The sequence below is a fragment of the Larimichthys crocea genome, chromosome XX (assembly GCF_000972845.2).
Source record: "Larimichthys crocea isolate SSNF chromosome XX, L_crocea_2.0, whole genome shotgun sequence".
Taxonomy (NCBI): domain Eukaryota; kingdom Metazoa; phylum Chordata; class Actinopteri; family Sciaenidae; genus Larimichthys; species Larimichthys crocea.
The window spans coordinates 16,165,474-16,193,353 of NC_040030.1; the positions used below are offsets into that span (position 1 = coordinate 16,165,474).

At 42.4% G+C, this 27,880-nt stretch overlaps 2 protein-coding genes across 2 annotated transcripts in view; both read left to right on the forward strand.

The window, feature by feature from the left end:
- Positions 1-27,880, forward strand: part of herc56.1 (HECT and RLD domain containing E3 ubiquitin protein ligase 56.1) — an 820,440-nt gene that overhangs the window by 385,677 nt on the left and 406,883 nt on the right. The window lies entirely within an intron of this gene.
- spon1b (spondin 1b) overlaps positions 1-27,880 on the forward strand; it is a 78,154-nt gene that overhangs the window by 34,703 nt on the left and 15,571 nt on the right. Inside the window, exons 7-8 of the mRNA XM_019261408.2 lie at positions 23,844-23,908; positions 26,497-26,698. Coding sequence (XP_019116953.1) covers positions 23,844-23,908; positions 26,497-26,698 — 267 coding nt within the window. The remainder of the gene's footprint in view (positions 1-23,843; positions 23,909-26,496; positions 26,699-27,880) is intronic.

Below are 27,880 nucleotides of genomic sequence, written 5' to 3' on the forward strand. Positions count from 1 at the left end.
CCATAAGCGCCCATTTTCTGACTTTCTCGAAATATCATTCCCTTCATAGGGACCGGGTCACACCAACTTTTCCACGTAAAATTAGAAGATGTTTTTCTCATATAAGTTGCTGTTATGGAATTTTCTCTCCTTCGGTTACACGAGGTCCCGTGTGGGCCTTGAGGTCCTGTGTGGGCCTTGAGGTCCTCAGCAGTATTAGTTGTTTGGCTTTGGTTGGGAACAGTAGGTGCCAGTCTATCTCAACACTGTGGTGTCCAGGGTCACAGAGACCTGTTGCTGCCTTCATAGACATAATAGATAGCTTGTTGTTGACGGTCCAATCTGCGTAAACAGACATCTGTGTCTCCAGACTAGAACATGCTGACAATAACACCTCCATGGGTAAAGACATTCTCTGTGACTCATTCTGGGCGTGTAGTATTTGTGGTGTTATCTTGGGGTTTAAAGTCGATCCACCAGCATGAGTTGGGCAGAATGTGAGACCGACTCAGGCACTTCTGATGAACTTTGAGAGTGTCTCTAATTCTCCTTGATTAATGGTCAATAAATAATACAGCATCAGACATCAGAGGCTCCTGAACACTTTCTTCACTCCTGACCTCACCATTGACCTTTGACTGCAGCAATTTCTCCACAACCGTTGCCAAAGACCTGCTCTACCACATTACTGTTGTTTGTTCGAACAGTGTAAGCGGCTCGAAATTTCATCCCATAAATCACCGGGCAGTTCGCCAAAGAGTCAGCAGGGAGGACTGACTGGGTCGCGGTGACTTTTCCACATGCGAATTCTTTTTTCTGATGCTGCTGTTCTGTTGTTTGTTCTTCTAAAAGAAATCGCTGTTCACCACAGTTAATGAGTTGGATTAAAATTGGTTTAGAAAGCTGAAAAAGAAAAACATTCGGTACAATGCAACAGCTTGGGATTGTTTTTGAGGTCTGCGGGAGAGTTTGTTGACTCATTTATTGAGGTCTTTATTCTTGTTCATGCTTCTTTTCTTCCTTATTATTGCCTCTATTCCTTTTTTTGCTTCTTCTTCCATCGCTGCTTTTTCTCCAAACACCTCACTGACTGACTGACTGACTGACATCGCTTCGCCAAGAACCCACAAACGTGCTCACGCTCAGTTTCTCCCTCCTCACTCGGCCGTCTCATTTCTTTTACGCCTTCTCTCGATCAGTCTTTCTTTCTCTTTCTCTTTTCCTCTCAGTGCTTTTCTGATTTTCTTTCTGGCCGGGCTTTATTTGAGACAGATTGTCAGAGAAGGTAGAGACAAAGGAGAGGAGGCAAACTAGAAGAGGAGCAGGAGAACTACCCTTCACTTTCATCTTTCTACTCAAAACACTTCACAGAAAATTGCTGCAGACATACCGCAGATAGACAGAGAGGCGAACACACACACAACACACACTCCCAACATCTTTATTTCTTCTCGTAGAAGTCCAGATCGCACCACTGAATGTGGCGTGGAGCGGAGCGCTCCCTCCACAGCCTTTTCTCATGGCTGACACCTGTCAGATTAAGAGCGAAGGGAGTAATGCTCAGTGATTTACTTTCTCTTTCTCCGAGTGCATCTCTGTGTGCGTGTCCACAAACCGTCGCTGCTCTCTGAGACGTTTTGTCAAACCGTCACACTGAAATGTTTTTGTGCCGCTGCTCAAAATGCCTCAGCAGGGAAATTTTCCCTCCGTGGGTTTGATAGTTAGGCAGCATGGCTGTTCGAGGTGCGTGCAGTGAAGGGGAGTAGTAGTCGGCTCCTTCCCTTCCTTCTCTATCTTCATTTCATTCCCTTCTGCTGCTTTATAAATCCTTATAGTCTTTCTTACAATACAGCCGACCTGTGTGAGTGTTTGCTCACATCACAGAATCACCATCAGGAGAGGTGGAGGCTGCTTTCCAGGAGTTTACTAAAGAAGTGGCACGCCATTAAATATTACAGTGTTTTACTGGACAATGAACAGTCTTTAACAAAATAAACATAGTGTTTAAAAATAGCTTTTGCCATAAAATATGACCCTATGCCAGAATTTTACCGTAATAACTACAGCATAACCTTTTGTAATATTACGGTAAAAGGATATTAGTACTTTTATTCCACGTTTTAAAATGTCTGTAGATTTTACAGAGGAAGACTCCATACCATGACAAACCATGACAGTAAAATATCTTGTGAAATATTAGTTTTTAATTTTTTTTAAGTAAAATATCTTGTGAAATATTAGTTTTTAATTTTTTTTACTTTATTCTGTATAAAATATATCCATAAATAAAGGTTTCAAAATATGACTGTGTTTTATTGTATATTGTATAAAACAGTCTTTTACTGTTTTGTTTTTTTCTACAGCCATTGTTCCTTCCTATAAGTTGCCTACATTCATGTTGCTTGTTATAACTCACTGTGAAGTTTAAAGTTTTGTAGCTCACAGGTGTTCTTGTCAGTCTTGTCAGTCAAGGTTAGTGGAAAAAGGTGTTTATAGCAGATTGTATTCACACACACTCATTGTCCGTGTCACTCTGCTTTGTGCTAACACAACACTCAGACTCAGTTTGAACATCGTCATTCAGCAGAGTTGAATGACGATGAACTCTGATTATATTCATATAATCAGAGTTGCCTGTGTTCTGCAGAGCGCGTTCACGACACGACGCACTTTAAGACGAGCGCCTCATGTTCTGCATTCAGCCTTTGATAAGGTTATTATTTATTTTCATCAGTGGTGGTTTTAGTGGTTTGTCCTGGCTGCTTTGTGATGATGATGAATGTATCAGTTAGCTGACATGGCAGAGGCATGAGATGACTGTGATGCTACATTCTGCTTACAGGCTGCCACCTGTTATTAATTCAACAGGTCAAGCAGCTAAATAAGAAGAAAGATCATTTAAGGCCTCAGGACACTGAAAATCCACTCAAATATTAATAAATGAATTCTTAATGTGTTTATTATTTTCCATTCTTTCATGGAACTCGAAATGCATTTCGATTTCATTGTTACAGGTTAAACTTTCATTCCTGTTTCTGTCAGGAAACAAACAGCTTACATCAACACCTTCCAGAGGAAAATAGAAAGGTGTGGGCGGACGTCACACTGCACTAACACAATGTCATTTTAAACACTCACAGGTGGACGTACAGTAATTATTAGTTGTGAGCATCCGTGTCACATCATGTTGTCACTTTGGGAAGCGGGAGCTGATAGGCAGCTTGTCGAGCCTTCAGAAGTAATGACACGCTCGGCGCCGGCAGCACTCCTCGATGGAAACATGGGGAATCATTTTTACTTCCAGCGCGCTCGTTATTCATCAGGAATGACTCGCGTCTTGATTATCTATTGGTCGGAGGTGTTCACGCTGCCGCCTTTTACACAAACCTAACAGCTTGCGCTTCTTCTGCCTCGAGGCTTTTCATTTTAATCAGACACATATCATCTTCCATACAAACCGAGTGGAACATGTTGCCCTGTGAACCCCGATTCTTCTGCTCTGTGGAAGACGATGCTCTGCTTGTTTAGTTATGTACTTCACACGTTTCGTGCATGTCTGTGCTGCACTCTGCGCCTCGGGGTGATCTGACTGTGTTTGTCAAGATGGTCATACAGCGGGCTGCAATGAAGGGTGTTGTCAGCCGCACTATATTTGGACTTGACTTGTCTCAGAGAGCGAGAGGTGGGTGGAAAATGAGAGACAGCTCAACCCAGCACTGCTGTTGTATGTGTGTGTGTGCGTGTGTGTGTGTGTGTCCTTTCCTCAGTGTGTATATCTTTGTGATTTGTGCACACGTGGGAGTAGTATTATGTAGCTGCTGTGTCTTGAGTTCTTGCTGTGAAAGAGTGAGAGCTAGTTAAGTGAAGGGAGCAGCTGATGACAATGGGACATGCACACACAGAGACACACACCACGCTCACACAGTCGGTTCTGGGGGGAAAAGCTTTTGGCGGCTGACAGACGGACAGCGTCTCAAAACTAACTCTAATTGGCCGAGAGTTTCAGGAGGGAGACAACTGGACGAATGAAGCGGAGGATGAAGACAGTGACAGCCGAGACACATCCTCTCCCGGTGTGAAAGATTATATTATTTCTTTCGTGCTCTGCAACCTCTCAGCTTTCTAGTACCAATTAATGACTGAGTGTCTCTGATATTTTATTACCCCCTGCACCGCCGCCGCAGCTGAAAAGAAAAAGAAATAGTCTGAACGTGATTTTCAGAGGCTGCACATGCAGTCAGCGGAAAGATGAAGGTGGACGAGAACAGGCGCGTGTCCGGTCCAGGCAGCATAAATTGAAGTAAAATGTCTCAACCTGAGTGAGAAATGAGCTTTTATTCCAGCTGAAGTTCACGGTGCTCTCTTCTCTTTTGAGCAAACCACTGTTCTCCAACGTCAGCAGGTGTTTTGTGTTCGTTCACTAATGCACCTTGATTCGGTTTTGTACCTTCATTTATTTACCACATGCTCTGTTTAAAGGGATCTCAGGCTTCTAGTACCAATTAAAGGCAGCATCTCTGATACGGCCTTGAATGAATTAGTTTTTACCTCCTGCTGTCTGCTGAATATTGACATCAGCTCTATGTTTTTCAGCTCAGCTGTGCATGGTTAGGCTCAGTCATGGTCACTAAATACAATTTTGTGCATTTTTCTCTATTTCAGCTGCGTCAATTGACATTTAGTTGCTCTGCTCTGATTGGTCGACTACAGTGAAGCTGGTAGTTACCTGCAACTGGTTGCTGGGTAGAAATTCACAAGGCTGACTGTGATTGGCTTTTTCTGCTGTGCACACACTGAATCATTCTGAAAATGATCTTTTTACTTATTATTAAGGACCTCAGAGTAAATTGTGGTAAACACATTTACTGTGATTTGTTTTATTTTAGGAAATATCACGATGATTTAATAATTTGAGCTTCACAGGGAGACAAAGCACGACATGTTCTGCACAGAGAAGCTGTTCCACCAGAGTTCATTATCACTGAATGTCACAGAAAAATCAGACTTATGTTTTCATGTAAGTGTTCTTTTGAAATGGCACCATGTGTAGGTGTGTTAATAGACCAAAGAACTGTTTTCTGTTATTTCTCTGGTAGAAAATATTATTTAATATCTCTGTAGTATTTCCTCGGTTCTTTTATTGGTCCTTATATAAATGCTACATCATCTTTGGCCTTGTTAATGCTGTTTGTCACTGAACGTGTTTCACTAAGCTGCAATGAATGGAAGAGCTTAGCGAGTGTACCTGACAATGCAAGCGCTTTGTTTTTCCAATGAGACATTTCATTGATGATTTGACAGTCACGTTACTCTCAGGATGAAATGTGGAAACTTAACTCTTCATCTAGCGCCATCATCAGGTCAACATTTTCAGTTCATTATCAGATTCAGACGTACTTTGAGCATCTTAAGTTAAAATTACTCAGTTTGCCCAAATCGAATTCTGGTGTTCCAACTTCCTAAAAGTCCAGACTTGAAAAGTCAAATGCAAACTGTCGTAAACAGCAGCAGCTGGACTCACTGACATGAGATATTTCTCCTCTTTGGTATAATGTGGCACACATCAGACATTCATGTGCAGGTTATGGACATCAACACCCAGCCGTGCAGGTACTGAAATGCAAACTTGTTACTTATCAGTTTCTTCTTCCTGCCATATGGAGCTTCCAACGTAACTTTCAATGCAGAATCCTGAAGACTTCCCGAGACAAATCTTTTTATTCTTTAGGCAGATTACTATGGAATCTAAATAGGATTTAACAGCAGGTTATTGGTAACAGTAGACTAAGAGGGGTTACAGCTCAATTACAATCTGGTGTTGGACAGAATGACGACATCTCTCTCAGTGCATCTCATGCCTCTGTGTTTCTTTCATCTAATGTTGAAAGGCTTTAACGCTTCACTTTGTAGTGGGACTTCATTTAAACTCAATGCTCAGATGCACTGAGGGGATTTTTTTTCACAGTTGTATCATCTCCTCCTCACTAAGGAGACGACTGCTGGCTCTAAATTGCCTTTTTTTCTTCCACAATTTGCCGACATTTTAATTCTTTAACGCCTTAGCGTCAGCTGTCATCAAATATGATATGTCACGGTCCTTTTTTGAATATATGTCAGCCTGACTGATCTTATAAATGGATGTTTTTTTTAGAGGCCACAATGAAAGTCTGTCTGTAAAGATAATGTGCCAGCGGAGCCAAATGGATAAACCAGTGATGTATAAGTGATGAATTAGATTAACAGAATTGTGGTTGTAATAACTCTTGCCCAGTCGTAAATGTTTAATAAGGTATTTCAAAATGCACAGCGCTGACAGAAAGTGGTGTCCGGAATGGATCGTTTTTACTCGAGGCTAAAGATCCCCCTGTCAGCAAATCAATGAAGGAGATTGAGGCTGTAGCGAGACAGTTTGTCAGGCCGGCTGGCACCACAGGGCCTGTCTTGTCCTTGGCATGTCTCACTTTGTTTTATTTTGTTTGGTCATTTTACTTCTCTGTCAGGGTTTTCGTCTCTTCTTTCTGCGAGGAAAGGAACGAAGAGTGGTGAGGGGGGGATTTCGTCTAAGCCTGGCTGAGAAGCAAAAAGAGAAAAAGGACACTGTATTTTGAGAGAAGTTGATTATGTCATGATGAAGTGGCCACGATCCCACTTGACATTAGTGTAAACCCAAAGCAGAGTCTCCAATTCCAGCTTGATTTATTCCTCCCAGCAGCGTCCTCTTATAGCCGAGTATCATAATCCAGATGAGAGCAGAACTGAGTTCACGAAAAGGTGATTTGCCTTCATTTGCAGGTCTGTTCAGACTGGACATCAAGGTATCGGATCCCTGATCCTCCCTGAGAAAGCTTATACTCGGACCATGGGTTCAGCAGGATGCGGATTTCGTCCTGTGGACTAGCTGCTTACCCTGGTGAGGATTCTGGAGGGGTCATGAGAGTCTCCTTATCCATGTTTTCTGAATTTGTAGAAGGCTCATGACCGTGTCACCATCGGTATAATGTGGGGTGTTGCAGGAATATGGGGATCCGGGGCCGTTACTACAATGACATCTGAGCATGTCACTCATGGATAGAGACCGCCAAATAAATGAATTGTGGTGAGATTGTTTTGTGAAATGTTGAGTACGTAGACAAAATGATGGGATGTCCACTCATCAGCAGTTCAAGATTGCACTGCAGCTTCGACCACAGCAAATATTTCACTGACTTGGTCAAGTGTAGGTTCCACCAAGATTTGAACTCGGATCACAGGATTCTGCTGACCATTACACCATGGAAAAGACAGATCTGGATTCAGAAGCTGACTTAGGGCGATAAGGCCTTGTGGCCAATGCAGCAAGGACTTTACCTTCTGATTCATGGCAACACTTCGACCATGACTTAAGACGGTTGGTCAAGATGAGGTTCCACCTAGACTTGAACTTGGATAGCTGGATTTAAAGTCTGGAGTCAGAGTGCTGACCATTACAGCATGGATCCTAAACAGAAACCCACCAGGGCATCAAAGTAAAGTAACTCTGGTACGTGGTGCCTGCACTCTACCAGAAGAACCAGGAGGCTTTGGGCCATAAAAGTATTGCAGAGCTGCCTCCCAGATATGTGAAGTTATCATCTGTACTTTCCACAGTAAATATTAATCCTGTTGGAAGTTGTTAGAGAAATGATTTTGTACTTTACCTTCTTTGTTAATCCAACACATCAGCTCAGTGTTTCAATTCCACAGGGGACATGATTACACTTCTCCAGCTGCCACTTTATATATTTGCATCTGGAGCATCTGTGTGTGTGTGTGTGTGTGTGTGTGTGTGTTTGTACCTCCATCCTCTCCTAATTGGGAATTTGTATTCATTAAAAGCCCTGGATGAACACTAAAATGCAAGTCCACACCTGTTGTTTGTGTCAGTGGTGGCTCTGTTGGAGGCGGGTCAGGATTAACAGCGGCCACCGTCCCCTCTCCTCCCTCATCAATAATCACAATCACATCATGAATCCCCAATTATCTCCCAAGCTGCTGCCCTCGGGCGAGATTCGAGTCTGTCTCCCAGTTTCGAAATAATGAAAAGATTTGCTACCGCACTTCCTTCCTTCCTTCTTTCCTTCCCATAGATTCTCATCCTAATTATTCTTTTGCATTGTATCTCATTAAAGTGGAGAGGAGAGATTATGTTTTCATCAAAAGGAGTGTGTTTGGGCTTTTGCATGAGCGAGTCGGAGACGCTTGGATCGCTTCTCTTTGGTTTTGTTAGCGACGCAGATGACTGACACTAAACAGGGGACGGAGAGGAGCTTGTTAGCCTCACATGCTTACCAGGTAGCAAATATGTTGGGAGCTTCATAACGAGGCGGCTTCTTTCATGTGGACCGGAGCTATAATCCCCAACACATCAGCAGCATGACATATGGTAAACAGAGCATTGTTTGTCACCTACACCTTCGTTCTTTGGTACATTTCATTCCTATTCTCTCCTCTGCAATGAATCCATCTGCTCGTTTCTACCTTACTTCCCACCCTTTCTATTTGCCAGCATTCTTTTCCATCCTTCCCTCTCCTCCTTTGCTTCATTTACCCTTCCTCCCTCCCTTGTTTCCTATTTTTTCTAGCCAACGCTGGCAGTTAACGGCATCATTTCAACTTTCTCTCCTTATTCTGTTGCTCTGAAACAGAAAATTGACTCCGAATGAAGATGATGAAGAGCTGCGTTTTGCCGTATGTGTGTGTGGGCTGCGCGGTCAAAGTTTTCCTTCTCATTGCATAAACCCTGACCTGCGAGTTGTACAAGTTTTTAGTTTTCAAAATGTGTGTATTTCTCTCAGTTCTGAGCAACTTAGTCCAGATCCACTGATATTAAACATGCTACCTGACACGACGAATGGATGTGCAACTTTTGCAACAACTTTTGCAACCTCTTGTTTGACAAATCATCGTGAACAGGGGAGGACAAGGACTCCAACCAACCAAGACTAAATAAGTTTGTACCAAGCAGCAACCTCTGTGAACCAAAGCTTGAAGTGTTAAAAACTGCAGTTCCCCTAACGTCCACCTGAGGCTGGCTCCAGAAGTGAGTCAGTCTCCATAAGTCCCCATGTCCAAATGTCCAACTTCACAGCAGAAATAAACATGTTTACAGCCTGGTACAAAAAACAGTTTTGGTCTCTGTAGCTAATTTCCCCGTTCATGACAACTGTACTGAGGGTGAATTTATATACAACTCACCTGTTCACATTATATTAAGGCTTAAAGTTATGCAGGATTAAGAGCGTGGACGCTTTGACTGACAGGTGGGTGTTGTCACATATGGTTTGTTTGAGCAACCAGGCGTCATTCGCCCACCTCAGCTCCACATATGCAGGATACAAATACTGTTTAATTTATGTTTAAGATCAGTGTTTTATTCCATATTTTAAAATGTCTGTAGATTTCACCGTGAAAAACTGCCAAACCATGACAGTAAAAGACCGTAAAATGTGTCATTAAATATTACAGTGTTTTACTGTACAATTAACAGCCTCTAAAATACAATAAACACTATAAAATACTACTCTATTCTGTATAAATTCATTGAAAATGATGTATAAATAAAGGTTTTGGAATATGACAGTGTTTTACTGTGTACAGTCATACTTCATGGCATATTTGACAGTCACTGTAAAATCTACAGATTTATTTTACAATGTGAATGTCATAATTCAGTGGCGATCAGTCATTAATTGTTTAGATATTTCAGTCTGGACCACATTGCTATCCACACTTTCACTGTTACAGTCTCCTTGTTGACATGAGTGCTATCTGCTTGCATGCATGGTGTTCAAGCTCAGGCCACAAAATTAGATTTTGTTTACTTCTTCTTCTGCTACCCCCACATACACACACACACACACACACACACACACACACACAGACTGTGTTATTATCTCTCCACACTGCCCTTTTGTCCTTTGGTTTTCCCTTCATTCTCTCCTTCTTCTTCTCTCTCCTTATCCATGCCACTCCATCATTGTTTAACACTTACCGGCCGGATATTGGATGATGAGGCGTAATCAAGTCCCCCATCTCAGCCTCAGCGCCGGTGTCAGCGCTGACATGTGGGTTGGCATTTAGTGCGTGACAGCAGCTTGACACCAGTTCACATCCCTCTTCATTAGGCCAACCGAAGCCGGTTATATTTTGCGCCAATCAGCCTCGGTGTAATCAGTTGTGTTCAACACACCACTCTAGCCGCGTGACAAGATAATTACTGTGGTTTCCCGAGGGAGGCGTGCGATGGGGAAGGACCACAGGACTCAAGTGCAAGTTGTAGTCGCGGTTGCACCATCAGAGTACAGTTTAAGTCTGTTTCCATCTGTTTTTAGAAACGTGTAGGTGGAAGTGTTTTCAGTGGGGGTCAGTGCAGAGATGGTGGAGTGCTGCATAAATAATTAGCTTTACTTGAGTACTCCCATTTTATATATTTCTACATTATTACATTACTACGTTTTTACTCTTATCTAAAAGCTTTAATTACTACTTACATTGTTAGATTACATATGAAACCTTGATATAAAAAATGATGCATTACTGTAGATCAATCAAATCAATCAAAATGATTTATGGGAGAAGAGTTTCTCATAATTTGATTAAATGAAATAAAATTCAAATAGTGCCAAATCATAACAGAAGTTACCCCGCAACACTTTCCATATGGAGACTCAACAATTCCCACCATGAGCAGGCACTTGGCGACGGTGGCAGGGAAAAACTTCAAGAAAGGATGTCTGTTAATATTGTGTAGCTGAACAAACATAGTTATGCTCTACAGATTATCCACTAAACTAACCACAGTAACACATCTGCTGTGTGCTACATTACAAGTTACCTCTCACGTGTACGCTCGGCATTTGGCAAATTGTGCCACATTCATTAATCTTTAATACTCCTCTTGACTCAACAGGGCAACAAGGATCTCTTTGCTGTTGTCTGGTTAATTTGCTCTCTCCAAGCCAGTGTTGTTAGTCCATCTCCATTCAGTTATTCAGTTCCCACCATTAAGACGCACTTGACGACAGTGGCAAGGAAGAACTCTCTTTTCCTTTTCTTCAAAATATATTCTATATAGAAATTAAAGGAAAATCCAAAGAAAGGTTCAAAGCTTCAGTGCATCTTGGCATTGATTCTGTTAACTCTACTGAATAGAAATGAAACTACTTTCATCCCTCAGTGGGGAAATTCTTTTTTAACTCAAGGTCTGAAATATATCCACACAGACAAAGGGCTCATAGACATGCAAATGTGGAGAGATGGTGGAGTGATGGGCACCGCCCTGGGAGCAGTAAGAGGCTCGGTACCTTGTTCTAACTCGGCACTGCCCAGGAGGTGAACGGGCACCTCTCCAGCCACCCTCCATACTTTGCTCCATGCTGGACTTGAACTGGCCACCCTCTGGTTTCCAAGCCAAGTCCCTATGGACTGAGCTTCTGCCGCCCAATCTGTAGGGATGAACACTGTTCTTTCTAAAGATAAAGAACGCTGTCCAAAATCTCCCATAGGTGTTCAGTTGGGTTGAGATGACTGAAGGTCATAGCATGTGATTCTGGCGTGTCATTTCCATACTCATCAAACCATTCAGTGATCCGTTGTGGCCTTTGGATGGAGGCATTGTCATCCTGGAAGACACCACTCCCGTCAGGATAGAAATGTTTGTAGGATAAAGGTGTTCGCTCAGAACTACTTGGTATTGATTTGCAGTGAACTTCCCTCTAAAGGGGGCGAGTGGAAACCACCAATGCCCCAAAGCCACCAGGTCCCTTCACTGTATGAGTCCAGCATTGCATGCCTGTACCGGTCTCTTGGTGCCCACTTGTTGAGAATATGTTGAAGGATGACTCACCTGACCACCGTCACCTTCTTCCTCATCTCTGTAGACCGGAGCCGATGGTCTTTACGCCACCGAACTCTCAAATGTGCATTCATCTTTGTAATGAGGTCTTTATGCACTGCAGCCCGACTGTAATATCCTCTCCATGTGACTGTCGACGGACCGACAGTCTGATCACGTCCTGCACTGACATTCTCAGTCACCTGAGGAAGAGTTGCTCTTCTGTTTTTCCTTTCGTATCTCGCCGTTGGGCGAGATGTTGTTTACGGAGGTCTCTGCCACAGATCTAAATGTCACTAATGTGTCCGACATTAGCAAGAAAGTCACTCAGACCTTTTCAACTGGGCCTGTGCAGCATTTTTAAACATGTCACAGAGGATGATTGGATGTTAACTGCTCAATTGTACCATGCAGTGCACCTGTGTGGAAACATCTGCATTCGTTACGTTTCTCCACTCGTTTGTCACCGCTCTGTATCGCCATGTAATGTTTGAATGCAGGACTCTTCTCCTCCTCACTGGGCGATAACGGATGACAGACTTTTGATGCTTTTTTAAAATATGGATCTATCACACACCAGAAATAAACAAGACAACAGCCAGTCAGACAGTTTTTGGTTTGGCAGACTCTTTATGCCCAACGAACATCCACTGAGCAGAATTAGAACCTCAAACATACACCCCAACGAACATCCACTGAGCAGAATTAGAACCTCAAACATACACGTCCAGAAAACTCAAATGAAGGAGGGTCTGTCGGTGTTAAAACGTGAATAAAATCTTAATTTGGTCTCAGTAATTTCGACCCAATCAATGACCAAACACAGATTTCTTAGCAGAAATGAAGCTCAGAACAGTTCTAAACACAGATTTCTTAGCAGAAATGAAGCTCAGAACAGTTCTACCACTGAAAATATGACTGTGATGGTTCAGGTGTCCAATAAACATGAAAAAAACAAAAAAAACACGGCTCATAAAAGATCATTTTTCATACAGTAGGCTACAGGGTGCAAGCCGTTTCAGAATATGACATATTTTCCTGTCGCTGCTATGAGCCTTATGAAAGTTTAATGAGCAGGAAAAAACCTGTTAATGTATTCTTTGCTGGAAAACTCCGAAGCTGCTGCAACTTAACCGAGAAGAGCACAAAGAGAAGCAGTGTGAGCGCTTCTCTCTCTAAGTCCTTTTCCAATGTTCGGTCTATCAGCGGTCATAAACATCAAGCGTCCAACAGGTCACACACACCAGAATCCATCTGCCCCGGCCGTGTTACAAATGTTTTGTGCTGCAGCCTCTCTTGGTTGTGTGGCCTTTAAGAATCCCCTCCAGTCCATCTTTTCCATTTAACGGTTTCCCTGGGCGGCTGTGAAATCTCCCCACCCAGACTTTCTTTCGGCCGGTCTTGTCCTCCCTCCGTGTTTTTTTTCCAAGCGGTCATAAACAAAAAATCCCTCCGAGCGGTGACTTTATTCCCGCGACAGGGTCGAGGGCATGGAATTCATCACTCTCTTTGACTGAGTTACACCGCGGCTCGGCTCAAGGTCAAAGCAATTACTGGACTTTCACTCCCACTGTGAACTCCTGCTTCTCCCTTTTCTCTGCTCCCTTCTCCACAAAACTCAACTTCTCATACTCCCCCGACCCCTCTTCCGTCTTCCCTCACCGCCCTGCTCGCTCGTTCTCTCTGATAGCTACATGCACTTGTGCTTTTTTCCTTTTCATCGCCGGTTTTTCCAACTTCGCGACCTCGCCCGACTTTTGACAACGCCTTACTACTTGACACATGTCGCTCGCGTACATTGCCCCGTTGTTTCTTTCTTTGCAACATGTACTGAATTGTTAGACCTTACAGAAGTTACTTTAAAATCATAGTTTTGACCTGTTGGTAGTTTCCGGCAGGTCAGTCCTTCATTTTGAGTCCCCAACATTCGAGATGCTTCAGAAACAAAGTCTGCAGCTTGTGCCAGTCATTATCATTAGAGTACAAAGTGAACAGCTGATTCAAGTGTTGTTCGAACGGAGAGATAAACTTCTGTGGAGCTGCTGCCCGTCACTCAAACATGAAACGTGCCTGCACATTCTGCTAATGACTAAATTAAATTGAGTTGAAACAGGCTCTCGTTACTTGTATCCAAAGGGGCTGATGCTCAAACGAGCCGTCTATAACGACACCCACCTGTCAATCAGAGCATCCACGCTCTTAATCCTGCATAACTTTAAGCCTTAATATAATGTGAACAGGTGAGTTGTATATAAATTCACCCTCAGTACAGTTGTCATGAACGGGGAAATTAGCTACAGAGTAGGGCTGCCACGATTAGTCACGATTATGTCGACGAACAAAATCGTCGACAACTAATTTAGTAGTCACACACACACACACACACGCACATGCGCAGTAGTGGTAATCAGCGTCAGGCCTGACTGTACCGTAAATGAAACCATAACACCCTCCAGGAATTCACGATGTTGCGATTTTTTCAACGCAACTTCAGTGAAATCCCGGGAATTCAGGGCAGTGTTTCAATTTTAACCCATCACCGCGATTTTTCCGCAACTTCCGCACAGTCTGCCCAGAGGATTCAACTCGGCGGGTCAAAGACGGCCGCACGGTGCGGGAAGATCCCCTCGTGGGGCCTCTCCCGCATTTCCTCTGCGGCTCTGGGTCGGCATGGAAAGACTCTAGGGCGAAGGTAGCTCACGGCTCCGTCCGCAAGGTTTACAGTGCCCGCCCACCGGCCCTTTTCCGGGACAGTGAATTAACATATTAGTTGACTAATCGAAAAAATAATCGGTGATTAGTCGACTATCAAAATAATCGTTTGTGGCAGCCCTACTACAGAGACCAAAACTGTTTTTTGTATCAGGCTGTAAACATGTTTATTTCTGCTGTGAAGTTTTGAACATGGGGACTTATGGAGACTGACTCAAGTGGTACAATTAGTACTTCTCCATTGGCTTTATTTCCCAGCCACAGGCTGTGATTACAACAGGCATAGATACAGACATTGAAGGAAAATCTTTACAGCACAGATGATTCAATAGAAAAGAGAGTGTGCTGTCTTCATCCTTAACACAGAGTCATAAGATGTGTTTCTGTGGTTTGGTGTTTTTATTTTTTTTTTTTTTAGGTCAGCCCATCGACTACAGTATAACATAAAATGAAAGTGCCAGAGGCAATTTCAAAATCATCCCCTCAGCTGCCAGAGGCAAAGGACCCATTCTCAGCCGAGCACATAATGACCTTTGCCTCCCTCCCAAATTACAGTAAAGGAAAGGTTCAAGACCGCGGTATCTGTACCCCGCTGTATAGAAAAAGACTACATTTATAACCTCGGATAAAATGACAGGACCTTTCTTCTCCCAAACAACCAAATAATGGAGCCAATCATTTAAGGTTTACCTGACCTGAGTGATTGCAAAGATATCGCAGGGAATCCACAGGAACCACAAAGTACAGAGGGAAAGAAGACGAAGGGAAAAAAGTCCCCTAATGATACAAGAGCCTCATTACAAAAGGCACCAAATTAGAGGGGTGAACAGAATTATTCTGCTCTCTTCTTCCCTCCAGAAGATCTGGATGATAATGATGTTTCAGATTCAATCCTGAGCCCCTGGTCTAAAAGCCTTTGAGGTGTCTCGGATGAGTGGCTGCAGCCTGCAGGAGCGCAGTCTTTAAAACGTCATCTCCATTTCCAGATCCTCTTCAAACCCAATTTCAAAAGGCTCTCTGCCCGAAGCTTCCACATTTTCTTTTTTTTCCTGTTGCTGTTTTCAAAGGCGGTTGATTTATTTTCATTGTAATGACAACATCAGATTTATCTCAGCTTGAAAGTATTTTTTCTCGTCTGTCATAACATTTTTTTTTTTCATTAATTTTCTGATGAAAACGACTTCTTTGTTCATTCAGTGGCATCATCGGTTTTTCCGTGACTATCTGAAAGTTTAATGGCTTCATAACAAAGATAAACAAATCAGCGAGTTATGCCAGCAAGAAGTATATTAGCACTGATGACAAAATGATCTGTGGGCGCTCGTGATTTTCTCACATAAATACAAATACACAGGCTTGTACCACATTGTTCTGTGCCTGATGTATTCACAGTATAAAAGCTCATAAATCCACTTCATTCTCCAGCCGTTATTATTAATCGCAGCTGTTTGGTTCTTTGTAACAAACAGAGCGGTTGGCCAAGACAAAGCGCGACAGTGATCCGTGCTGACGGATGTCACAATGTTTCCTCAGGTGAACGTGTCACATATTACACCTGACACCTGTGTGATGGATCACCGAGCCCCCGGGCTATAATATCTTGGAGGAAATGCACACTAACAAAATCAGCGTGTTACAGAGACACACATGGAAAAAAGGTGTTCACACTGTATTGTGGCTGCAGCAAGGTAAAAAAAACATTCACATTTTTACCAAAGTTTCAACAAATCTGGTTGATTTTGTGATTTTTACATGAGAAGTTTCTGTATTTCTGTTTTGTCTGGGATCCTCTCGGTGGTTTGCAGGCTGGACGACATTGTGTAATCCTTTACACCGGCCAGGATTCACCAACACTTCCACAAAGTCTGATGTGGTAGTTTACTGGTGACATCCAGCACATCTTTCATCTTGATTAAGAAGATTAGCTTCAGTAACTGTTAACCCTTCATAGGGAACTCATTGAAATACTTGGAAATTTAAAAATTTCAACCCTGGAGTGTTATTGGTGGCATTTTTATTGTTTTAAGTTTCAGTTTTAGGCTGTGTTACGGGAATTTTAAAGAAAAACCCTTAAATAAGGAAGATCTGATTCATGTAATATAAGAACAAACATTGTATAAGTTAAAACTTCTAACTAGCTGTAACTCTCTTTTTATAACAGGCTGCAAATCAAAGCCACAGAAGTTACCATATACAGTCCCTTGCCCGCCTAGGGTAAAAGCTATTCTTAAAAAACATGTAGAACATTTATTTCCAATTATCAGACATATGTCACACCGGTGTGTCAAGTTGAGTTTTTGTCCTGTCTCCTTGTATGTTTTGTGACTTCCTGTTTTTATTTTGGAAATTAACTCTCCTCTCGTTTCAGATCACTTGTCCTTCCTCATGTGTCACCAGTCTGATTGTCTCCCCTGACTCCTGATTGTTTCCACCTGTTCCCCATTTCCCTCCATGTGTTTATAGTCTGCGTCTCCCTTTGTCCTGTGCCAGTGTGTCAAGTCTGTCCTCCTGATCACCAGCCTTCTCGTCATAGTCAAGTCCGTACCTATCCCGTAGTCTAGTCTTTGTTTCTTTCTAGTTCCTCGTTAGAGTGATTTTTTTGTTAAACCCATGCCTTTTTGTAGTTCGAGTTTAGTTTGTGCCTATTTTGATCATCCCTCATCGAGAGGCACTTTTTGTTTTCCCGGTGTTACCCGGTGTTTAGAAAATGAAGACATCTGCTTTTTCCCGTACTCTGCATTCAAGTCCTCTGTTTCGAGTTCCCCCGTTGTCAACATATGTCTTACGGAACTTATGACACTGATTTCAAAATGAGACACAGTCCAAGAAATATTATGGTTAGGGTTTGAGTGCGATTGAGTGGCCTGACATTCGCTGATTGGTTAAAGGGTTAAACTTTATCAGAACTGTTCAGAAAACTGTTCTTTCATACATCTGACAGTGCACTCATGAATGGTGTAACCCGGAGTCATTGGGTGTTTTGGTTTTGCCCAAGCGACCCAGCTAGACCCAAGTAGCGTTTGTGGTCAACGGGTCACGCCTCTTGATACACAGCAGTGATGCCTTTTCTTTTATAGAAGTAGTGCCCCTGAAGATAAAGATTGCCTAAACCAAAACCAAGTCATGCCAAGACCAGAGTGTATGAAGATTTTTGAGATTTTGAGGAAATCAAGTGAATACCAAGACTAAGACACTGCAAGCCAAGACCACACAGGTATCTGCTTATGGCACAGCGACTTGCTGGTCAGAGCCGAAGCAGCTATCCTCGATGGGCACACATTGTGCTTGTCAGGTCTACATGCTCGTCTCTCTTTCTTTTTCTCTTGGACTTGTCTTGCTGTTTTGGACATTGGGACCATGTCTAGCCTACGGTCTATCGTGTCTGGGACCTTAAGCAGTCTTCCAAGGTCAGCCTTCAGCTACTAATCCAGAGCCCACTTGTTCTCAGGTGCTGCAACAGCCTCCCTCTTTCCTTGACAAGTCAATATACCTTGAGATCCACCACTGCCCTCTCACCTGTGGGATTCCACCTGTAGCACCCCTTGGACCTCCCAACAATAATTCAACATGTGCTCCATCCATCCTTCTTTTCTTGGACTGTGGAAAAGGTTGGACATGCTTTGGAGAACGTCATAAACCAACTGGATCAGGAACTTGGATTGGCCGTCCAGAGCTCTGACCAAGTAATCTTGCACTCGATGGGCTTGTTCCCATCCCATCTTCCTCCACCTCTTCTCATACCTTTTTACAAAGCCATGATTCTGCCTGGCCAAGCACCGCCTGTGCCTTCTACTTCCTCCCAGTCCTGACTTATGAACACTTGATGTCAGAGAGAAATACTTGGGATTTAAGAAAAGGGCCTTTATGCAGATTGGGTTGAAAATCAGCGGGTATGGCTTTTGCTGTCGCAGCAGATATAACACCTCTAAATCCTAAACCATCAGGGAATTCTTCCACACAAACACCAGGACTTAATTGGCTTTATTCTATACAACAGCACGTCTTTACACCCTGATATTGCTCCCATTGCAGCGCTGGCATCATTGGAAACACAGTTGTCCTTGGTTTGTAATGTGAGTTGTGGTGCTGCATTGTTTGTGGAGCTCAAAATTGTGTGTTGAATGTAAACTATTAAAATTGTACACAAATTGCTGCAACATGAGCTCTGATGTGTTTACATGGGAATGAACACACTCATGTCGCCAGGGGCCGCAGTGTACACATCAATTTATTACGTTACGAGTTCGAATTTCATTCGCATTTCAAATGCCAAAGCTTTAATCAGATACCACGAAATGATCAAAACAACAACACAAATTAAATATTTAATCATGAGTTGTGACTAGCGAGCCTTCAGGGGAAAGAAGATATGGGCTCTGTTTCAAATGTGTTTATGGTTTGGGTATAGGTGAAGACAGGTTTTTATTCCGTACAGTGTAATTATAGAGGCTAGCTTGAGGGACAAGTACATTACAGTGTAATTGGACAGATGATAAAGCATGTCACAGGTGGCTGATAAGTAACCCCCGAGCTGAAATCGTTGTGTGTGCGTGTCTTTGTGAAATGATACTTGACAAATGATCGAAGACATCCGACCAGGGGAATTACAATTTATTTCCACAAGGGCAGATTGTTTCATCATGTTGTCGCCCTTAGATAAAAACCATGTGTGTGTTCTCAGTGTGACATGACTGAGTACTTACATGTGTGAGTCAGTATGTTCTCGCATTTTGACCCAAGCTGTGAATTTTATCTGACTGAGTTACAAGATAGTGGCCCAGTCATCCATCTGTTCCACCGCCCCTGTGCGACTGTAATTGCATTAGTGCAGTGTTGATTTTTTATTAGACACCTTTTCCCAAAGTCCCCAGGCTCATTTTCCTTTATTAGACCAAGTCTGGAAAGACAATACAAAGCCTCACGCCGATGCGTGGAGAGTCCCTCCGGGCAAAACTTAATTCCAAAGTGAGCGAGTGATAAGTGGGCAGAACCGAGAGCATTTAAGGGATTTGTGAAGGAATGGAGCAGGCTTGTCTTTGTGTCTGCCTCTGTCCTGTTTGCACAAGTATGTGTCTATGCAGCTGTCAAGATACATTCTGGAAATGTCCCACAACATGCAACATGCAGATCTTTCTATGATGCAAACAGATCTTCTGTTTTTGTCCTGGCATGGCGTCTTTGTATGCAATACATTTACAGGAGGATCTCCTGTCCGAATTATGGCGTCATATGACGTGTTGGAGGTCTTCATAGTCTTGGAAATAGTACTAAAAATCCATATTATTTATCACGTGTGACAGCGGTGGTGAACACTATAAATCTGCTGCAGGGCACAGGGGTACAGCATTTTGACATCACATTACATTGGCCAATCAAGACCGGTCAAACTGCTCCACAGTCAGCCAGAAATGTCACCGAGAATGAGGTTATGGAATAAACTATGGCACCGACTCTGCAAAATACAGACCACCAAGAACTTTCCTTTGGTTTTAAAGAGAGAGAGAAAGGGAAGGAGTGGTTGAGCGACGTAGACAGTGAATGAGATTAAGGGAGCACTGGTGTCAAGAAGGTCAATTCAGAAGTAAAAAGACATTTTCTTATTGTTTCATAACTGTTACATTAAACACAGCGCCGGCCCAACCACACAACCCTGCACAACCATGATTAGAAACTAGTGAACTGAACGATGGGAGCCGGTTCCTGTCTGGCAAATGCAATGAAAACAATTGGCTACAGCAATTTATTGATATTAGAAAATGTAATTTTGACTTGGTACCTTGGTGGGCTGAGTCGAATGATCTGGTTCACTAAAAGAACCGAAATTCCCATCGCTAGAACAAACACCTGATGCCAAAAGCCATCCTCACAAACACTGATGAAGTCCATGAGATGCGGGTGAACGGGAAAAGCTTGAGTTCAGATTTATTTTGTGCACCATACGTGTTTTTATAGTCAGACACATAAAACATTTATGAAGCTCATTTTGTCAAACAAAAACAATCACTGCTTATCTCATCATTTCTTTATTGGCAGTTCAATAACCAGTAACATGTTTATTGTTTCCATCATGAGTAAAATATTTTATCAACCTCGTCTTTTTCCATTCAGCTTTTAATCTGATCAATTGTGATTAAACCCAGCTGCTGTTTCAGTCTTTGTCCATCTTCTCTGCATCACTCTGTCTCTGTTAAACTGTCACCTTTTTCCCATCCGTCAGCCAGATGGTCTCGATACAGATTTTATATTTGCTGTCATAGTTCAGACGTGCTTGGACAGCAGTGATTCACAGCGCTCTCATACCCGGGCCTTCACCTCGGCACCGCGTTCCCGCGTGTTTGGGTAGAAAGTGTCACTTACTAATCTTTGTCATTTCTTTGTGAGACGTGTCCTGGGCTTCGGCTCTTTCCTCTTCACTCTCTCGCTGCTGTCACACCTGCTGCTGTCTGACAGAAGCTGAATGGCAGCACATCTCTCACAGAGAGTTACTCAGGTATGAAAGAGTCTCGTCTTAGTGGAGTTCAGTCACTGTGACAGGAGCTCAGACACTCTCAGCTGTAAATAAACGTCCATCTGTGGATCACTGTTGACCTGAAATATAGATGGATTTTGGTCAAACGCCCACTTCATGTGGACATGAATACAGAGATGCACATGTGACGAGATGAGCGACCATGCAGCGGTACCCGGGAGCAGTCAAGGGTTTGGTGCAATGCTTAAGGGCACCTGGCCAGTGCCCGGGAAGTGAACTGGCATCTCTGCATTGCTTCCACGTTGTAATTTACAGAGCTGCAAGAAACTCTCAACAAAACAAGAATAAACCTTTAGAAAGAATCCAGAGAGTTAACTGGCATGCAGAGGACAGACTGAACAGTCGGTGGGATAATTGCCTTTCATATGAGAACTCTCATTCGGATTTTTAGAAATATATCTAAATGTACGGTATGACTTTTAATGTATGTTAATGCTGTTAATGTTTATTTAATGCCTAATGATTGTCATGACATTAGATGTTGGTTACGTGAAGTAAAAATAACACAGGATGAAGGAATGGAGGGAGATTTAAGGGAGGGTTGAAGGAAGAAAGGTAGAGAAGGATGGAATAATAGTAAGTGAGTGAGGAAGCGTTGTCATGCTCGGGAGTACGGAGTGAAAGTAATGGATGTAAAGTTATTTGAGTCTCTTTCACCCGCTCCTGTGGCAGATCGTCTTTCAGAACATTCTTGTTGTTTCCTCCGATCCACCTCGGTCCTGGTCTCGTCCTCGCTTCATCTGTCTCCATTTGAACTTTTTAATCCCGTCTTCAGCGTCCTATTCTCGGTTCTTTTCAGCTGCATCACGTCCTCTCCTCCTCTGTCTCACTCTTCCTCTCCTCCTTGATAACGTAGTGTGCATTTAAACGTTGGTAAATCACAGTCATTTTCTGCCATTATGATAATTACTGTAAACAAACAAAAAAAAGGAACATTACAGGAAGGTTTGCGTCTCCCACCGGCCTCCACGAACCTTTTTGTATTTCGTGATACGGGCTGAGGCTGTTTCACATGAATAGGATTTATTTAGTTTCTGGTGACGGCAGAGAAAATGACCTTCAACATGTTTACCTCAGAAGTGAAACATGTCATTACTGTCTTTCTTCCATTTGAGCTTCTTCTGTGGGAAAACATGAAGAGCAGTAAAGTGCATTATCTCCTTAGTCACCGTTCATGTGAGTAGCCTGTACTGCAGCATGGAAATATAAATACACACTTACATGTCATTGTTTTTAAATGTTTACAGTTTTTATAATAAATTACCTTTTTAATTTGTGTGAATGTAAATTTTTGTCTCAGACTGAATATTGAATGAATTGAATGAATATTTTGATTTATATTAAATCATCTTCAAGATATAAACCAAATAATGAACTGAATTTATTGATTTTACTGTTTGTGTTTGTGTAGATCTGTTTAAACTGCTGCTCTAAATGTTTATAATTATTTTAGGTTTGTTTAAATGAGTTTACCAGTTTACAGCTTTCCCATAAATTTCCATAATTCCCATGGAGTTTCCAGAATTCCCTAGCATAACTTCCCGTGGAAACTTTCCACTCCTTTGCAACCTTAATTATAGCCAGCATTGGGTGAGAGGCGGGGACGCCATGGACAGGTTCAGCGATCAGCCTGCATGTCTTTGGACTGTGGGATGAAGCCACGCAGACGCTGTGATAACACACAAAGAAAAAAGCCCAAATGTTTCAATCAGGAACCTTCTGCAGCGTCGTGTCGCTCCTCGATGTGCGGACAGATTTAAACCACGCCCTGCTAAAGATCAGTTCTTCTTCGTCTGTGCTGCAGCTTGTACGTTTGTTTCCACATGAACCAGCTTCATCGCTTCATGAAACCCTCGTCCTTCTGTCAGCCGCCGTGTGCGTCTCCATGCCAGCTCCCCATGGTTGTCTAAATTCATATACGTGTGTGTGTGTGTGTGTGTGTGTGTGTGTTTGTGAGAGCACAGTGAGGGCAGGCCACAGAGCCCCAGGCTGCTCTGAAGAAAAGATGGACACTGACTTGTAAACTTGTTTTCATCCACACACACACACACACTCAGACACACACACACACTTGTTTTCCCCACACCACCCCAGGGAAGACGGGAAGCTTTCAAGGCGACTGTGAAACCTTCAGTCAACCAGAAAAAAGGATTTTTTTTTGTTTTTTTTGGCATATCCCGAACTGTGTGCATTTGTGTGTGTCTTTGCAGACGTGTGTGTCTTTGTAGACGTGTGTGTGTGCGAGTGTGTTTGTCAAAAAGATGGAGAGAACACAATAAAGGCTCTTATGAAACCAGAAAGGGCACATATAGACTTTCCAATCCCGTCCTAATCAGCTCCTCGGCCGTGCTGAATCCATCACGCGTCTTCCTGCTTCTGGCTGAGTAATTACATCTGATGCATTATGACAGATAACGTGTTGTGCAGGCCGTAAACCGTCCGTGATGCCGCGGAGAGGCGATGGAGAGCGGCGGCTGCGGTTGCAGAGTGCACGGTGAGGTTTCCTCACAAGAATAACAGACGGCTATTATGAAACAGCAGCGAGCCATTTTGTCCTGATAAGAGACACACTTAGTCCGAGCCTCTGAAAAGTGGAATACACTTTGCTGTCCTTGGATGAGACGACTCACCCTCATGTCACTTTGTCAATTTTGGCTTTTTCTCACTCAACGTTTTTTCTTTCTCTCTCTCCCTTTATCGTCATCCATTTAGTGACAAATGACTTCCTGTATCTCCCCCTCTCTCTCTCTCTCCCTCTCTCTCTCTCTGCAGGGAGATGAAGTACTGACTGTCATTAAGACGAAGGCTCAGTGGCCGGCATGGCAGCCGCTCAACCTGTAAGTATCACTCAGCGTCGGCTTCACCACAGAGAGGAGACGCTTCGGTTAAAAGGAAAAGAATCAAAAAAGGAGATTACTAAAAAGATCTAAGTGGATTTAGTTTTCTGCAGTGACATTACATCAGAGTCAAGTAATGGAAAAAACAAACTGCAGTTCCTCAAACGTCCACTTGAGGCTGGCTCCAGAAGTGAGTCAGTCTCCATAAGTCCCCATGTTAAAACTTCACAGCAGAAATAAACATGTTTACAGCCTGGTACAAAAAACAGTTTTGGTCTCTGTAGCTAATTTCCCCGTTCATGACAACTGTACTGAGGGTGAATTTATATACAACTCACCTGTTCACATTATATTAAGGCTTAAAGTTATGCAGGATTAAGAGCGTGGACGCTTTGATTGACAGGTGGGCGTGGTCACAGGTGGCTTGTTTGAGAAACCAGACGTCATTCAGATCAGATCACAGAGACCAAAACTGTTTTTTGTACCAGACATTTGAACATGGGGGCTCTATACTGAATGGGATTGGCTAACAGTGTTATCAGGCTTGGTATGAATTTTCTCCATTGGGTCAGACGCTGTAAATCACTAACAGTAACATAACCAGCACTACGAGAGTTTGTTTGAAAATGGAAAAATATATCTCCTGTTGACATTCACAGGCTGTAATAAACAAAAACATTTCACAGTGTTGGATGCTGCATGAAGCACAGACTGGTTCTCTCTTTATATTAACTTCACTTGATTTTGATTGACTTTAAATCTCCTGTCTCCGAAGTTAAATTCTACATCAAGTTGACCGTGAACATGTCATCCACACCGGAGCTCTTGATGGACGTCTTGATCATTTATTCATCGTGTTTTCTGGATGAAAACCTTTTTTTATTTTGGTGTCTGAAGCATTACCTGCTTCTCTGTAGCTTGAGAAAATTGCAACAAGCTTGGGTTTATAAAGTGTTTTGGTCTGACGGTCAAGTGAAAAAACAAGGTGGATTTTTTTTTCTTGTTCATATTTTGGAGGTCCACAGAACAATATACCATGTCAGCTGCAGCGGCCCTTCAAACCGAAATGATTCAAGCATAAAAATAATCGGTTTGGCTTGAAGTAAACAAAGAAATACAAAATTCTTGTTTCGTGATCCATAAATTAGATTACAAATTCATCTGCAACATTTAGATTATACTAGATGATCAATAAAAGTAATATCGGACATATTTATTTATTTTGCAAAATCTTTATTTTCACTGGATTTTAAGGAAATTTAGTGTTCTGTAACAGAGGCTGATCATTTTACGGTAAAACACTAATATTTCATGGCTAAATCTTTATTTATACAGCATTCAAATTATATATTTTCACGTCAGTTACACGGCAAAACAGTGTCGGATATATATGCAATAAAACCCCAACCTTAACCGTAAAATCAACAGTGCTAACATTGTTTTACCGTAATATTAGGAAAAGGTTGTACCGCATTTATTACGGTAAAATCCTAGCAACCACAGTTTTTTACTGTAAAAACAACTTTTTGTTGAAGTGTAAAAAATGTCTGTATTACGGTGAAAACCTGCCAAACTATGACAGTAAAATATGAAAACTTTATTTACACGACGTAGACAAAGCGTTACAAAGCGTTCTGTATTAGAGACAGCTGAAGATAGACAGGAAGCAGAGAGACGCAGTAAATTAGCCGTCCGATGCGGGATTCGAACCGGGGGACTATAGCCTCCACACACAGGGCAGCCGCTTAACCCACTACGCTACCGACCGCGCCCTGCATTAGAGACTGTTAATTGCACAGCAGGATAAGTTCAATACTTTAAAAGTCGGGAACCCATTTCTGACATACGATTGAAGTTTACATTCTAAATGAATTTCAGAAACTATTGTGTCGTCACGTAACGTATTAATTGTTTTATGATTCCTGCCTTTGTGCGGCTCCTAAAAGCTCACACACTGTGGCATCCCGTGCGCTCTTTGGAATTAGTTCAACAGCAATTAGAAACTTATCACAACTCTCGCCCTGAGCGCTGCATGAGCACACACACACACACACATGTACACACTAACGTACTGTATCTTTCACCAAACATCTGTTTAATTACCCCTCCTAGCGTTGTCTGTCATTTCACGATATATTGTGCCACTATTATTCTTACTAATGAGAACATTCAACCACAGGCATGCGCACCCACGCAGTCACACGCTCGCTGCGAGTATGAAAGATTAGCTCATTTTGTTCAATTTCGCATGCAAAGTTGTCACGTTAAAATCGTCGTGTTTGCACTTACGTCTCGGTTAAGACATCATAATTACAAGGCTTGTGACTGCAAATTACCCTGTAATTATCTTCCAAATATTTTTCTCTTATTTTCAGGATTTTTGGACATTCAGAGAGAACGTGAACTAATTGGATGTTCAGACGTTTCAATTATACGGCAGTTAGCGGAGCGTCGGAGAGGTCACGAGATCAGAACGGGGCCAAACTAAAAAATCGCTTTAGGAGAGCTGAGATGTTGCGTTTCTCCTGCTTAATGCCGTCTCCTTAAAGTTGATTTTTTTTTATCTGGGTACGTTCTTTCTTCACCAGACGAGCAGCTCCATCAGCAGAGTTTTCTGTGGACCGGACCCGTCACCTGATGTCCTTCCTCACCATGCTCGGGCCCAGCCCAGACTGGAACGTGGGGCTGTCGGGGGAGGACCTCTGTACCAAGGAGTGCGGCTGGGTCCAGAAGCTGGTGACAGATCTCATACCGTGGGATGCGGGCACTGACAATGGCGTCACGTATGAGGTAATCTGTGCTGTAACTTTGGTTGGATAGTTGATGTTGTGTAACATCCAGAACGTGGTTACAGCATTTATAAAAGGTGTCATGGAGGACCACAGTGATACCAACACCTTCAGCTGAAGTCACGTTCTGTAGAACCGTGTTTCTCAAACTTTTTACCTCCTCAGAAAATCGAGGTACAGCCACTGATGTTAAAATACAGCAGTGCAGATTGACTCTTTTCAGCTGCAGACAGATTTACTACTATTATTTATTGTCGACTGCTGAATCCTTAATGAAACCAGTTCAAGAACCAGAGCTCATTTGTAGGAAAGTGGTACTCCTGATATTTCCTGTTAGGAGTTTCTGAACCACATCTGAGCTCATGTTTGCATGCAACGGGTGAGAACGTTGCAGGGTATTCAAACCAAACATTTTAGGAAATGCAAAACTTTTAAATTACATTCCAGCGGGTTTATAATTTCTTTTCATTAGAAACTTTGTCGTATTTTACAGAAGCCCTAAAGGGTCATACATAGATACATTTTATTCCACCTGTTTTCCCGTGATAACGAGATAATTAATTTGAGATCTGGAGGAAACAAAACGATAGTCTAGTGTATTAAATCATTGCAGGAAACATCATTTAGTGTCGCAATGTCAGAGCAGCAGGAGAATATGGATCATCACATCTCTCGGAGACGCCTGATGTCGTCATAAATACCCTGAAAATCTAAACTGACTATCTGTATTTCAAACTCAGTGACTGTTTGAAATGTTTGGGGGCAAAACAAAAACAAATACAAAACACACTAAAGGTGTCTCCTGCTGCTCTGACACTGCTACACTAACTGATGTTTCCTGCAATGATTTAATACACTAGACGAAGTCTCGAATTAATTATCTCGTTATCACAGGAAAACGGGTGGAATAAAATGTATGTATGTATGTATGTATGACCCTTTAGGGCTTCCGTAATATTTTCATATGTGTAATATGTTTTTAAATGAATTTATTTCATTAAAAAACGTCACGTACTAGTACCATAGTTTGAGAAACAGTGCTGTCATAATGTTGGTGTGATGGTGGCATAAAAATACTTTAGAAAAGAAGAAACAAAAAGGCAATAAAAGGTCGTTAGAGAAAAGGAGTTTACGTAACATTGCTGGAAGCCCTCAGTGGTCATACATTCACATTCATATTACG